The sequence below is a fragment of the Megalops cyprinoides genome, chromosome 5 (assembly GCF_013368585.1).
Source record: "Megalops cyprinoides isolate fMegCyp1 chromosome 5, fMegCyp1.pri, whole genome shotgun sequence".
Classification (NCBI taxonomy): Eukaryota; Metazoa; Chordata; class Actinopteri; order Elopiformes; family Megalopidae; genus Megalops; species Megalops cyprinoides.
In genome coordinates this window covers 38,676,365-38,691,408 of record NC_050587.1, presented here as the reverse complement: position 1 = coordinate 38,691,408, position 15,044 = coordinate 38,676,365, and the positions used below count along the sequence as shown (strand labels likewise).

Below are 15,044 nucleotides of genomic sequence, written 5' to 3'. Positions count from 1 at the left end.
CTTGCACATAATTCTTGTCTCAGTACCCTCAAGAGATCCAAATCCCATGTTAGGATTTGTACCCACAACCTTCCGGTTTCCAGCCCAACTCCTTAACCTTAACAGTATTGCACACCGTCACCCACATAAACACGTTGATGATTGCGCTGAAGTTTGGTCAAATCTAGTATCGTTAAAGTAGACCACAATTCTGTGTGGTTAATTGTGCACATCACGCCTAACCCAACAAAATGTTGCTTGAAGTTGTAGTTACAGTAGCAGCACGTCACTAAATCACATGACTCGTAACTTTTTTTTTTTCCCAAGGAATGCACACACAGGAATGCACACAGTACATACAATCTAGTCTTGCTCCATTTACCAGACGAAATGCAAATTTGCATTTAAGGCAAACACATGGAGGTTGGTTTGAATTAAGCATTTCAGGACCAACACTGATTAAGTAGAGTTTTTTTTTTCTTTCATTAAACTACTAAATGTACATTGAGTATTTTTTTTTTTAATTTTTAAGTTTAAGTTTCATTGATTTGGTCCAGAGGTTGAGATGTTTTAATAGAGGACATGCACTTGAAAACTTCTTGGCAGAGATTGAAGTAAGAGATTAAATTAAGAGAAGGAATGTTTTCTTTTTTTTCCCCTTCCAAAGGCAAATCATAATCACTTCAAAATGGAAGTCTCAATGTGCTACAGAAATTAGCACAATACTACCAACAGTCTCGCTACACTGACCCTTAAAGATAAAGTCATTCTGGTGAGCATAAATACAGCTCAAATTAATCACAGCAAGTTTGAGCTGTCCTGGTCGTTCACTGGTGTAGGGACACCACGATGGTAAAACTCTGCTCTTGCCAAACTGACTGCAGAAAGCAAGCTATGACATCCTTTAAGACTTCCCTCCTGCCTTAGCTTTATACTCGTTTAAGATTGCACAGCCCTTTTCGATCACTAGTAACACTTGGCTGAAGACAACAGTTCTTGAATAACTGCTGATAATCCAGTTCCCATAAATCATCAGCAAGCCCCAATTTCATGGCACAGCCTCGCAGCTAGAAATGAGTACCAGTCGACAGTCATGGTGAAAATCCTAGTTTTGACACCTTTAATACAGTATATGTCTATGTGTTGTATATTTATATTTTTGCACCACTTTCATCTGGATGAGAGTAATGGAAGAGTAGGAGCCACCTTGCTCCGGAGAGAGTGCGGTTGAACGCACAGCCGGGCGGGGAGGGTGTCGGGCGGAGAGCCTCTACTTCACCTCGGCCAGCTTCCTTGCTCCGGAGAGAGTGTGTTTGAACGCACAGCCGGGCGGGGAGGGTGTCAGGCGGAGACCCTCTACTTCACCACGGCCAGCTTCTTCAGCAGGTTCCTTCCTTTGGAAAGCAGTCCCTTCTTCTTTTTGGAGGACAGCTCGCGGGGGCCCCTCGCAGGGCTGCTGAGTGCTCTGATTGGACTGTCTGGCGCCGGGGTGATTTGGGGGCTCGGGGTGATTAGGGGTCCCGGGGGGATCTGGGGGCCCACAGCGCCCGCAGGCGTGGCAGGCTTAGGCTCCTGCGTCTGAGGGCCCAGGTTCAACGGTGAGGCGGATCTTCTGGGCTGACCCGCGGTTTCCGTGGGGACCTGGCAGGACGGCCGAAGGGGATATTTCAGGGTGTTATCTCCCCTCCCAACCCCACTTCATAAGCTCCATACTTATTTCTTCCTCCCTGCTTCTCAATATTATACCATACCTTCATGCACCTGCACCTACAGACCACCCATCTCTGGAAATCATAGGATACAAACACCCATGTGCTTCAGTGACCCCACCCCTGCCCATATCCCTGCCCTCACCCCTGCCCTCACCCCTGCCCTCACCCCTGCCCATATCCCTGCACCGTCTGCTTCCTGACCTGAGAAAGAATGGCTGCTTTCACGGTCATACCCCTTTTCCACTGGAGAGCTGGAACCAAACTTGCTCATTATACCCCTTTCCCACTGTAGAGCTAGTACCAGAGTATAATCAGCTTGCCAGGTTGCAGTGGAAAAGGAGTATTCGAATGTAGACGAGAGGCTAACTCCGTAGAGAAGGTGCAGTTCAATGCATTTGACAGGGTGAGAGAGTTCAAGGCATGAAAGCATCTACCACCAGTTGTGAACTATGAGGTGATCAATTCAAGTTGCAATACATCCAGAGGTTCTGGAGTGAAGCATAACAAACTCGTTGCCTTTATTCAGTGTTCATCTTGAAAGGCTGAGACAGTTACATAACACTAGGATACAGTGGAGACAACCAGTATCCAAATAATCCATTTGTAACCATAAGCTAAAAGGCTTCTTTTCAAGTGACACCATGATGGAGAGAGAGAGACATGTCTCTATAGTTAGAGTTCCTTCCAGTTTAAGGATTGAAAGTGTGCTTATTATTTAATACCGAAATATATATTCTGTTGAAAAACAACAACAAAGAATAGTTTGCATTCTTCTGGGAGGTAAGTGTCACGTTACACTGAAGTACCTTAATCAAAGTGGTTGGAACCAATTCAGCCTGCATTACAAAACATATAATCATTTGCAAAGTAAATGTCTGGCTGCAACCTCTGTCATAACAGCAAAGTATAATTAAGTGAATATTAAAGATTGCTACTTTCTCCAGCTGATGGAAAAAATAAACAAGAGCAATATTACTTCTGTCATTCCATGTCAGTCCTTAGCTTGTGTGATGGCCGGTGCTGTATGGGATAAGCTATATCAGACCTGTTTGTATTGATGGATCTTCCAGGTCTTTCAGGCCACAACACAACAAAATGGAGGCTGAAGGGGAACAATAATGAAATCCATCAATCTGGTGAATATGAAAATATGAAATTTTGTCCAGTTTTTTTTCTGGACAGGGTTCTGTACCAGGGCAGGGACTGGCCAGGTAAAATGATAAAACCCTTAGATGAGACGGGCAATGGAGATGTGACTGGAAGGCCTTTTAGCTTACCATGAATTACAGCAGGGATACTCATGGTGCGGATGGAACGTCGTAATGTAAAACATTCAGAGAAACAACAGAGGGATACCACACTTCTCATCTAATGCCCTGGCTGGGGTTCTCGTGTCTGAGCTACTGTAGCACTCTACACTTACTGAGCCAGATCTCTGTTCGAAATGTGAAACAAATCAAAATGTAGTCAAAATAAATACAGTAAATATACAATATAATAAATGATATCAAAATAAAAGGAAGTCAAATAAAAGGGTATATCCTTTTAAGGACATTTACACCCTAAATCAGAATATATATATATATATATATATATATATATATATATATATATATATATACACCTACTGTATGTATGTGTATATGTATATACACTAGAACTAAACTATAACTCAATTCATTCATTCAGAGGTTTATCACAGTGATTGAAAACACGTACTCAATATATATTTTCTGAATGTAAAGTTTAGTTGTACTGTACATATGTTTGTATGTATATGTGTGGACTGTATTCTTGCTGGTTATCATACAACCTGTATATGACCTGCATACGACCTGTATATGACCTGCATACGACCTGTATGTGACCTGCATTTGACCGAAGGCCAGAGAAGTGTGAGTCGGGTATCCTCAGTTGTTCACTTACGTGATGGAAACAGAGTCTTTACGGTGAGAAATGAACACTCTCCTTCTGTTTTGGCACGCGGGTGGGAAAAGAAATGAAAAATGAATCTCCCACTATGAATATGAAAAAATCTGGGTCAAAACACATAGAAACAAAAAAAAACTCAAGTGAAACCTGCTGGCAAATAAAAGCTCTTCTCTCAATTCTGTCTCTGTGGTTTTTTTATGCACAAATCATTAAAGTTATTCCATTGTCGTAACTACTACACTGGCATCCTTGTAATTACTGTTTCTAACATATTGCTTTGTTTTCTTACAAGCTGCAAAACTGGAAAAAGCCTTTCAAGGTAGTGTGTGGTTAAATGAGGAATAAAGCATTTATACATTGTAGTATGGTCTTACGATACATCTGAATAATTTTAAAATGTGAGATTCAACAGGGATTAAACACCTTCCGGATGAATTAACCAGTGCTAAATTTACATATCAATAGCTTCTTTTTTCCAGTGCAACGAAAATGGCAACAAAGAAATTATTCTGTCGGCTATTATACTGTACAGAGAAAATGCATTCTGCTTGGCAATATTTTCTATCTCTCTCTCTGAATGGTTTATGAATATGTCCATTCATAAAACAATAGTGTTGATATTTTCTCTCCTGTTACATGTTCTGTAGCCTGCAGCCTGACAGTGAGAATGCCTCTGTCATGTACGTGACAGTTTGCCTACACAAGGTCACACCCAAGGTTTTAAAATGCCATCTCTGACTGAGCCATCATCACCATGCACACAGACAGGGGCAGAAAGTAAGCAGGTAAAAGTTCAAAATTGAAAAAGAAGTAAAAAAAAAAAAATGCAAGTGGTAGGCGTGGAGATGGGCGTGTACCCTCTGGGGCTCAGTGCCTCCGGGAGCTCCCTGGCTCTGGCTGGGCGTGTCCGTGAGATAGACCTCCACGTCTGCAGGTACCTCTTCCAGGAAGTTGGAGGGAACGAGGCCTCTGTGGCCATTCAGCTCACCCTGTAGGGGGCGACAAAGGACAGCAGGCTGGTCACAACTCGTCTGTAACTGAAACACTTTATTTTGACCTTTGTGTCCTCTTCAGAGTGGAAAAATCAATTCAATTTATAATAAATTTACCAGCAAACAATGTAAAAAATCAGAAAGGTGTAAGTTGGCAAAATTCACCCACACATAACTCTTCAGACTAGTGTCTGCTTCAAATTGCTACTGTGCTTCAAATTAACTCCATAATTTCCATAAGGACATCCGAATAGATTGGCAATGAAGCAGCTCGAAGTGCACCGTGGCTGCAGTACTTACATAGTAAAACCCGTCTTCATCTATTTCTCCAAAAATGGCAACGATGTCGCCCGCGCAGAAAGTCAGCTCAGCCTAAAATGTCCACACAAGACATTTGAGACACACTTCATTGAATGTTCATATGCTTCCTCAAGCAGCATAATCATAAACCTCTCTGGGATTTTTTCAAATTTTCTCAGCCATGAAGTTATGTGTCAACAGAGATTTTGTGTCCTATCTGACCACTAAGCATTTGGAATGCTTGTCATACTTCAGCTACATGTCATGATGACATCACAGAAACATCCAGAACACTGCTGCCATCCTTCTGACACAAATTAACTAAACCAAACCAAACACAACCACACCAAACCAAACCAAACCGCATCCAACAAAACACACAAACCAAACACAACCACACCAAACCAAACCAAACCGCATCCAACAAAACACACAAACCAAACACAACCACACCAAACCAAACCAAACCGCATCCAACAAAACACACAAACCAAACACAACCACACCAAACCAAACCAAACCGCATCCAACAAAACACACAAACCAAACCAAACCAAACCAACCCAAATCAAACCACATCAAACCAAAAACACAAACCAAACTCAACCACACCAAACCAAACACACAAAACCAAACCACACCAAACACATAAAACCAAACCAAACCAAGCACACAAATCAAATTAAACCACACCAAACCAAATTCAACCACACCTAACCAAACACACAAACCAAACTACAGCACTGACATGTTGTGATGTGAGGTCTATATAGACATATTGGCAGTAACTAGTAAATGCATATATATATTTATGACCTTCATTGTGAGGCGTTACTCCATTGACAGTACTGGGGTGACCGACAGGTAATACCAGTGTGGGTGATGGTGTGTAGTACGTTGAATGGAAAAAAAGAAACATTGCAGTACCTCCACGTCGACATTAGGGGAGCTCTCTCGGGGGTCGTAGTCATACAGGGCCACCATCCGTCGCCTGGACACAGGGGGCTGTGGAACACCCCGCCGATTTCGATCTGTGAGGCAGAAGGAGGAGAGGAGTGAGGGAGGTTACACTTCTATTCTGCAGCAGTTCCACCTCTGGGGTCTGTTCAATCTAAACACAAAGTAAAAAGCCACAGGACATCCACGAATGAATAATAATTTCAGCCAATTTTTATGTTTTTGTTGTTTGGTTTCAGTGGGGAAATAAATGCGAACATGTTATATGTAGAAACTGAAACCAGCACAATATTTCTGAAATTTGTTAAACATTTTTTTAATCACATGAATCACATCACTGTGGCTTTTTCGTTTGGTGATTTGTCAGAACAGACCCTATCGCTAACGATGGGACGGCAGATATAAAAGGACTGGTGTAGGGCATGAACACCTGTAAATGCAGCGTACATCTCCAACCAAGCCTTCACTCAGTGCAGCAAAGATGCATACGCATGAACACTGCGAGTCAGTGAAAATGAAGGTGTGTGACTCACGGGGGGCAAAGAACACGCGATGCTCACGACTACGTGGATACGATGGGAGATGGGGAGGTGGAACAGGTGGGGTGGGAGAGGCAGAATGGAGGAAGGGGCGGCTCCACAGAAGCACAGACCTCTCTTGCACCTTCTGGACCTGCGGACTACTGAACGCGAGCCGTCTTTGAAAGGGTCGTGGCTCACTTCGCGGGCAGGGGGGGGAAAAATAGTAACAGAAAAAAAAAAAAACAGGAGGGAAACAGAGCGCAGAAACTGCAGACAGAGGCATTGTAGAACGTTTCAGCAACGTTATCTCACTGTTACGGCAGCGTTTCAGCAACGTTATCTCACTGTCACGGCAGCGTTTCAGCTATGTTATCTCACTGTCACGGCAGCGTTTGAGGCCTTCATATGCAATAGCATGTAATCACAGTGTCTGATAACCTATTGACAGTTTGGTGTTGGTCTATACACTTATACTAAGGTAAAAACAATGCTGCCTCCAGTGGTCGGTGGTGCATACTACACTCATCTGATAGCAAAGAGAATGGAATCAGAGTGGGGCATTTTTGTGAAAGATAGGTTAGGTCTGTTTAAGGTTGAAGTAGAGGCAATTGTGTCAGAGAATTAATCAAATGTCATGAAATGCCAGGAAGTGGACGTGGATGATGACTGTGGTGTTGCCTGGACGTGTACCCTGCCAGCTGAGAATAGCACTGAAAGAAATAAAGACGCATGGAAATGCATCATGGAGGTAAACAGAGAGGTCTGCTTCGATGAAAAAATGAAGAGGAGAGACGGCAAAAAATCTCTTCCATGTGGAGGGGCACAGAGATCTCATTGGATGAAAACTGAGGGGAAAAAAATCTAAGAGATTTTATTGGATTGATATCTCATCGGAGAGATCTCACTAAATTGAAATCTCAAGGAGAAACAATGACAGTCACTTCATTGGACGGAAACTGTGAGGAGAAACAGAGATAAAGAGAGATATCATTGGATGGAAACTGTGAGGAGAAACAAAGAGAGAGAGATCTCATTGGATGGAAACTGTGAGGAGAAACAAAGAGAGAGAGATCTCATTGGATGGAAACTGTGAGGAGAAACAAAGAGAGAGAGATCTCATTGGATGAAAACTGTGAGGAGAAACAAAGAGAGAGAGATCTCATTGGATGGAAACTGTGAGGAGAAACAGAGATAAAGAGAGATCTCATTGGATGAAAACTGTGAGGAGAGACACAGGCCTCACTAAATGGAAGCAGTGAGGGCAAACAGGGATGGATGGAAGCTGTGGGCAGACACAAAGAGAGACATCCAGGGCACACTTGCTGGAAAGGCCTGGGGGAAGGTAACCGCTCCCTACGCACCCCACAGAGCCTTATGGTAGAAATGGAGTCGGAGTTGTGCCAGAGTGAGTCAGGTGGGGTGGGAGGTGCTTTCATGTAGCAGGTTACCTATTTTATCCACAGGCGTGTTGAGGGAGAGGAAGCCCTGCTTGATGAGCTGATCCATCGTCTCTTCGTCCTCCGCCTGGATCTCCGAAACCATGTTACAGGGAATGAGCCCTGACCTTCCTCCGATCTCTCCCCGATAAAACCCATCCGTGTCCTTATCCCCAAACACCTAGGAGACACAGCCAATCAGAACAGAGAAAGAGAGGGTTCCCTCTGCACCTTGCCCCTTTTCTCTCACCTGGGAACAGCAACCTAGCCCTAACCTTCACCCCACCCCACAGAAACAATGTCACCAAGACCGACCTGGGATCATTGCTATGGGTCTGTCTCTACAGTTCCCTGTATGAGGAGCTCCATTCAGTTATGATCAGCACAGAGGCACAGAAAGGGAGCGGAGAAACCCAGACAGAAAGCCCTCAAGCTCACCCTGATGATCTGTCCCTCCTTGAAGGGCAGTTCCTCGTCTGCGGCATCAGGGTTGGGGGACATCGAGAGGGGGTCATAGTCGAACAGCGCCACGAATATCCGGCACAGATCCTCCGGCTCTGATTCGTCCAGGTACTGAGGGGAGGGGCGTTCCCGCCCACCGTAGCCATCTACCACACGGAACCAGAATGGAAGCCTGGGAAACTGAGTTCACTAAGGCCTCAGTTCAAGGCCAGCACCTGTCCTTAATGTCCTCTCACGATTAAATGCAAGTGTTACTTTTTTTTGTCAGAAACATGGTTTGGGAGTTCAGCCTTCACCAAAATGAATGAAAAAAATATTGTAAATAAGAATAAAGTAACACTTGTGTTTAACTGTGAATCAGGATTAAGGACAAATGTTCACTTGATGCAGGTGTGAGTAAAGCTAACAGGAGGTAATGTTTTCAAGCAGAAGAGTGCAAAAACGAATGTGTAAAAAGTCAGTTCTCCCTTTTTTTGGTTCACTGCTACCTGTGCTGTCTTTGTATTTGTCTTTAAAGGTACAATATAAAAAGGGTTTGTTGTTACTGTTTATTATTACATTTTTTTATTGAATGGAAACTCAATGGAAGGCTGCAAGAAGCTAAAACTTCATTTCATAAATAACTTCGGGGTGGCATCATTTTGAGTCTTTAGGTGAAATATTCAGAGACTGAGAGACAACCAGTAAACATTACAATGGCTGCAATTCAATCACTGCAAGTATAAACCAAAAGCATATCGATACTGAAAGCACAATTAACGGTAGTTAATTACTGCAGGTAATTAACAATTTACCTGCAGTGCTTCTTTGCCCCCTAAAACACTGATTAAATACTGATATTATTAGGTCTGGAAATAATGAGTAGCTTTACAATAATCATTTTGATCCAGTTTCAGGCTAATTTCAAATAATTATCAAGGTTCCTGAATGAAGCATCCTCCCTTTTTGAATTTCTGCACATGGACTGATCTGTTGTTGCCAAGGTAATTAATACTTTAGCTTTTCTGCACCCACAGTTAGCTATTATAGCTAGATAATATTAGACACACTTAGACACAAAGTCACATTTTTGACATTACAGTTTGAGTAGCGATCACAATGCAAGACAATTCCAGTGAACGGTGAAATGAAACTTTAGCATGCATGACCTGTGTATTTGACCGACGAGTGGCCTTTTTATTAGAGGAAAAAACCAAATGCATGAATGTGCACGCACAGGAAAGACCCCAACCATGCTTTCGACACACACAACGTTCTGTCAAATGTGGGGAGACACAGGCACACGAGCAAGAGGATTCCGAGACAGAAATAACTGTGTCATGACACGCGCTAATGAGTGAGGTGAGGGCAGACGCCGCAGACGAGGCAGAGACAGCATCTGTTCTCTTATAAACCATGCGCATAATGAACCCCCTTGAGCGCGGAACGTTCCGGCAGCTGGGGTCCTCTTTTGGCTCAGTAGGAAAATGCATGCGCTATCTGAGTCTGAGTGACTCAGCGAGGTGGACGATGCTTCCAAAGGTGTAAGAGGAGTAGAATATTCTGAGATGTCATCAACCTTACAATCAGCAGCATCAAAAAGCAGAGGGGTAACTCTATTCATAAACAGTACTTCCGTTCCTAAGGCGGAACCATAGTTTTCTACTTGAGTTTCATTTTGTTCATTTTTATATGCTAATATTAGATGAATTACTAGTTACTACTAGTTAAAAATATATAAATACAAAAATAATATAAATATAGAATAAAAATATACATGCATATACACTGCCTGGCCAAAAAAAAAAGTCGCACACTCCAATATTTTGTTGGACCGCCTTTAGCTTTGTTTACAGCACGCGTTCGCCATAGCATTGTTTCGACAACCTTATGCAACGTCACAACATTTATTTCCATTTGCATTAATTTTTGGCCGAGATCTTGTATTGACAACGGGAGAGTCGAACCACTCCGTAAAGTCTTCTCCAGCACATCCCAAAGACTTTCGATGGGGTTAAGGTCAGGACTCTGTGGTGGCCAATTCATGTGTGAAAATGATTCCTCATGCTCCCTGAACCACTCTTTCACAATTTGAGCCCGATGAATCTTGGTATTGTCATCCTGGAAAACGCCCGTGCCAGGGAAGAAAAAATCCATTGATGGGATAACCTGGTCATTCAGTGCATTCAGGTACTCAGCTGAGTTCATTTTATTGCCACATAACATTGCTGAGCCTAGACCTGACCAACTGAAGCAACCCCAGATCATTTGCTTATTTAAATGCAAACGGCAACTTTTTTTGGCCAGGCAATGTAGAATAAAATATAAATAAAATATAAATATAAAAATAAGCCTATTAAGGGTCACATTTCCCAAAATAAGGTGCAACCATTTAGGCTGCAAATATTCACTAAATCTTTTTTATATTGCAACATTACAATAACATCATAAACAGACAATACTATAATATATGAGTGAAAGGCGTCAATTTAGTTCAGAGTCTGTGAGCCTTTTGTTTTAGGACAGGCCCCCTCAGAGGGTGGCATTTCCCCAAAGGCCCACCCTTTTGAGTAACCAGTCATGCAGCAGGAAAGTAAAAGTAGTGGGTGTGGTTAGAAGGATGGGCAGGGTGCACAGGCGTTTCCTGGGGGTCAGACCCAGGCAAGAGCATACACATTCATATGGCCATTCCTCAGCCAAGGGAAGCAGCCATCTTGTCTTCCCCCACAAGCACATACACTGAAGTAAACTAATACTAAATCAGGGTTGCCAGATCTTACACATTCCCTATGACACTTCTGCCTTGCTGAGGCCTGTTCTTACAGTTCCAAATCATCAGTGTGACGGTGAAAGTGTGGGAGCTGGCAACCTCAATGAATGATCAAAAGGGGAATTCATTCCGACTGATATGGTACTTTGTCCTTAACTTTGAGTCTTGGATTTAAGTGCTATGATTGGTATGCTGCTTTTAGTAATTGTTTTCCATGTCCCATTATTAGGACATGGATCATTAGCTATTATGGATCATTACTGGGTAATATGTGTTTTATGATATAAGGTAATGTTATTCTATGGTCACTGATAGGCACCATTGTATATTTATTATTACGTACTGTATATTAATGTTTCATGATCATTGTTAGGCTCTCTGCGTATGGTAAAATGTTGCTTTTACAAGTGTGTAACTGTTTTAGGGTTTACTCATTACTTATTTGTTGAGTCAGTGTCCTTAATGTCACTGCTCGTAAGACATCTTACCTCGATGATCTTGTGAGATATTCTGTATAAGAGCATCTGCCAGAAAAAGCTAATTAATTAAAACACATCATGGCTTTAAGAACGGAACATAACTGAAATACTGTGTAAATCCCAACTAAATGAAATAGTTTATATGTAGTGCTTCAAGTTGAGGGCAAAGTATCACAGCAGTTAGATTGAATACTTCTTTTCAGTTTATATCTAGAAATCATATACTGCTCTGTATATATGGAGTTACCAACCCCAATAAAAGTATGTGAAGTAAAACCTATACTTTTGAAGCCTTTTTAGTCATTAATTTCAGTTTAATTACCCTTGCGTTGCTTTGAGTCCCCGGTCTGCAGTAAAGAGCCAATCTCGTGTGGCGCTACATTGCCATAGTAATGATCCATCTCCACTGGAGAGGGCTTCCCCTCACTGTTACTCTCAGTGGTGATCTCTACAGAAAACACCAATCAGAGCGTTACATTCCCAGGGCCCTCCCCACTCTGCCACTCAGCCTATCAGCTCTCCCCTCTGGGCTTCTGATGACGGGGCGTGGCTTTGTGGGAAGCTAGATCTCACCCTATGGTGTCCTGTAATGTTTGATGTAAAACTAACAGTCTCTTTTGGTGAAAAGATGAGGTAATCAATACATGAGGTAATCAATAAATTGGGTTTTACATCAATGAAAACATGCCATTTCTTATTATGTGTGCAAGAAATACTGATCTGACATCTGTGAAATCATTATCTTGATACAAGAGAAAAAAACCATTTGATTTTTCAGGATTATTTGTAATTTTGAGGTGCTTTTGATAACATATTGTGAGGATATGAGCATGGTTCAGAACAACAGACACACACAAGACACAGGATGACACAGGATGACACAGTAAAGCCTTCAGTTAGGAGACTGAAAGATCTAAATTTTGTCTTCAAAGGGAAGAGTGTCAGAACACGTGAAAGGGAAGAGTGTCAGCACACGTGAAAGGAGGCAAAGAGGAAACAGAGAGACACAGAGAGGGCACCTCCCCTACATCCCGCTCTGGGAGGAGGGGGTGTACTAACCAATGGAGGGGACCATCACGGGTCGGCGTTGGGGGGGCCCTCTCCCCGAATCACGGTGATGTCGGTCTCGACGTGCTGCAGAGGTGTTTCCCAAAACCTTTAAAAAAAAAAGAAAAGTTTGTCTGGACATTCCACAAAAAGCGCTCATGGATGGTCCTAAATGGGGTTGCTTTGGACTGACCCTCCTGAAGGAAGGCTGGGGACAGGGGGACGAGGGAGTTTCCCTCACCTTCAGCGCTCCGTGGGGGCCGACGCTCCGCCGGCGACCTTCCTCCAGCTGCATCTCGGAGTACAGCTCCTCCTCATCCTCCTCCATGATGTCGGAGAGGTCGGAGCCACGGCTGCTCTCCGTCTGGTACTCCTCACTGTGGCTGTACTGCAGCTGGGAAGCACAGGCAGAGGTCAGGACAGGAAGCCACAGACCCCTGACAGGCACCCCACACCAACGGGGTGACAGGTGTACCCCTGACAGGCATCTCACGCCAACGGGGTGACAGGTGTACCCCTGACAGGCATCTCACGCCAATGGGGTGACAGCTGTACCCCTGACAGGCAGCCCGCGCTAAGGGGGTGACAGGTGAACCCCTGACAGGTAGCCAGCACTAACGGGGTGACAGGTGTACCCCTGACAGGCACCCCACGCTAAGGGGGTGACAGGTGAACCCCTGACAGGCAGCCCAGGCAAACCCCTATCAGGTATACAGGTGCTGAGGAAGTGACAGATGAACCCCTATCAGGCAGTGCCGCACAATGAGGGAAACTGTTAGCTAAGTGCTGAAGATGGTGATGGGTGTGGGTGCGGCATACCTGTCGTCCGAGCTCAGACCCCCTGAGGAACTCATCCACAGAGGCACCCCTCCTCGTATGAGCGGACTCATAACCTTCCTCTTCCTCCTCCTCCTCTTCCTCGTCTGAGTTCAGGGCGTGAACGGGGTGGACAGTGTTGCTCCTTTCCTGATTGGACATTAGTTATATTACATCATTGTTAATTTGACTGACAGACTCCCATTATCCCTATAGACTCGCATAGCTCACATTATTTTATCTATTATCCGTATATACAACTGGATAATTACTAGGGCAACAGAATGTAAGTACTGAACTCAGTCATTCAGTGGCAGCACCTCACCAGGATATTCAACCTGAAACCTTTCTCTTACTAATAACCAGATACTAAAACCACTAGTTACTAGTACCTTCACCTCTACTACAGCTGGCTAAAAAATGTTTTCACTTCACATAGTTAACTTGTGACACCCTTATTTAGAGAGACTTGTATGTCATGTGATTTATACAACTGGGTATTTTCTGATGCAGTCTGGGTTAAGTATCTTGCCTTGCTCAAGGGTACAACAGCAGTGCCCCACATGGGAATCAAACTAACAACCTGTTGGTTATGAGCCCTGCTCCTTGCCACCGCCCCGTCGCCCCGTCGCCCGGTCGCCCCGTCGCCCCGTCGCCCGGTCGCCCGCACTCACCCGGCTGGTCTCGGCCGCCACCCTCTGTGCTGCCTCCCGGGCGATGGCCTTGGCCACGGTGTCGGGGATGGGGGTGCCCCGCGGCTGCGGCAGGATCCTCTGAGGAGAAGGGGAGCGTCGCCCGGGGAAACGGGGGGCGTCGAGGGTGTGGCCGTGGGGGGCGGGGAGGGGCGAGGGGGACCGCGCTGTGTCCCAGGGCTGGGTGGGGGGGCGTACGCCTGATTCCTGCTCTTTGGTTTCTGGCTCTCCGGCGCTTGCTGCGGGCTTGGGGGTGGGGTGGTGAGGGTGGGGCGGGAGGTGTGGCTGGGGGTGGGGGTGTGGGTGGGGAGGCACGAGGAGGTTGCTTGGAATGCTCGCCACAACAGAGTCCTGGGACTCCCCCTGCGTGGACAGAGTCCTGACGATGACCTCTCTGGCCTCCAGACACTGCAACTGGTTCAGCTCCACCGTGACGTAGTCCGCCATGGGGTACAACACCTCTGCGATCTGAGGTAAAAAGGAAAAAAATAGCCAGAGAACCCTGCTTTTAAACCCTGCTGACTGTTAGCATAGTGTCGCCTCACTGTATCACCGAGATTAATGCTCTTGTTCCGTTCGTAGGCGTATTTTATAAATAAAATGTTATTATGTTATCAGAGAGGGTGGGATTGAGTGCATTACACTCATAGGAAGATTAATTCAGAGACAAGAATTAGACATTCACCCACGTGAATTAAAAACAGGCTAAAGACGCATGTAGCCACCCACATTTAATGGACTAAAACCTCATGCGTTTTCCCTCGGGAGCAAGAGCCTTGCAGCGTTATACCTGCTCACTCATGCTCAATGTCTACCAGCAGAGGGCACAAGAGTGCCACACGTTTTTGAACAATAGCACCACAGCAGATGACTGTAGATTATCTGTGGGTGTTCAGCACTGCACTCACATCTTTTACTAAGCTGACTGCGGGATGTTTTGGTTTAGGATGCAAGGGATGTCACCTTCTGT

The 15,044-nt window shown here is 44.5% G+C and overlaps 1 protein-coding gene across 3 annotated transcripts in view; it reads right to left on the bottom strand.

The window, feature by feature from the left end:
* Nucleotides 1–536: 536 nt before the first annotated feature.
* LOC118778055 (RIMS-binding protein 2-like) overlaps nt 537–15,044 on the bottom strand; it is a 59,603-nt gene continuing 45,095 nt past the window's right edge. For all 3 annotated transcript variants that reach the window (XM_036529374.1, XM_036529376.1, XM_036529375.1), the window contains 10 exons: nt 14,057–14,542; nt 13,386–13,532; nt 12,808–12,960; nt 12,579–12,675; nt 8,268–8,437; nt 7,842–8,010; nt 5,843–5,946; nt 4,916–4,987; nt 4,481–4,612; nt 537–1,620 (listed from right to left, as the gene is read on the bottom strand). In XM_036529374.1, coding sequence (XP_036385267.1) covers nt 1,336–1,620; nt 4,481–4,612; nt 4,916–4,987; nt 5,843–5,946; nt 7,842–8,010; nt 8,268–8,437; nt 12,579–12,675; nt 12,808–12,960; nt 13,386–13,532; nt 14,057–14,542 — 1,815 coding nt within the window. In that variant the 3' untranslated portion in view covers nt 537–1,335. The remainder of the gene's footprint in view (nt 1,621–4,480; nt 4,613–4,915; nt 4,988–5,842; nt 5,947–7,841; nt 8,011–8,267; nt 8,438–12,578; nt 12,676–12,807; nt 12,961–13,385; nt 13,533–14,056; nt 14,543–15,044) is intronic.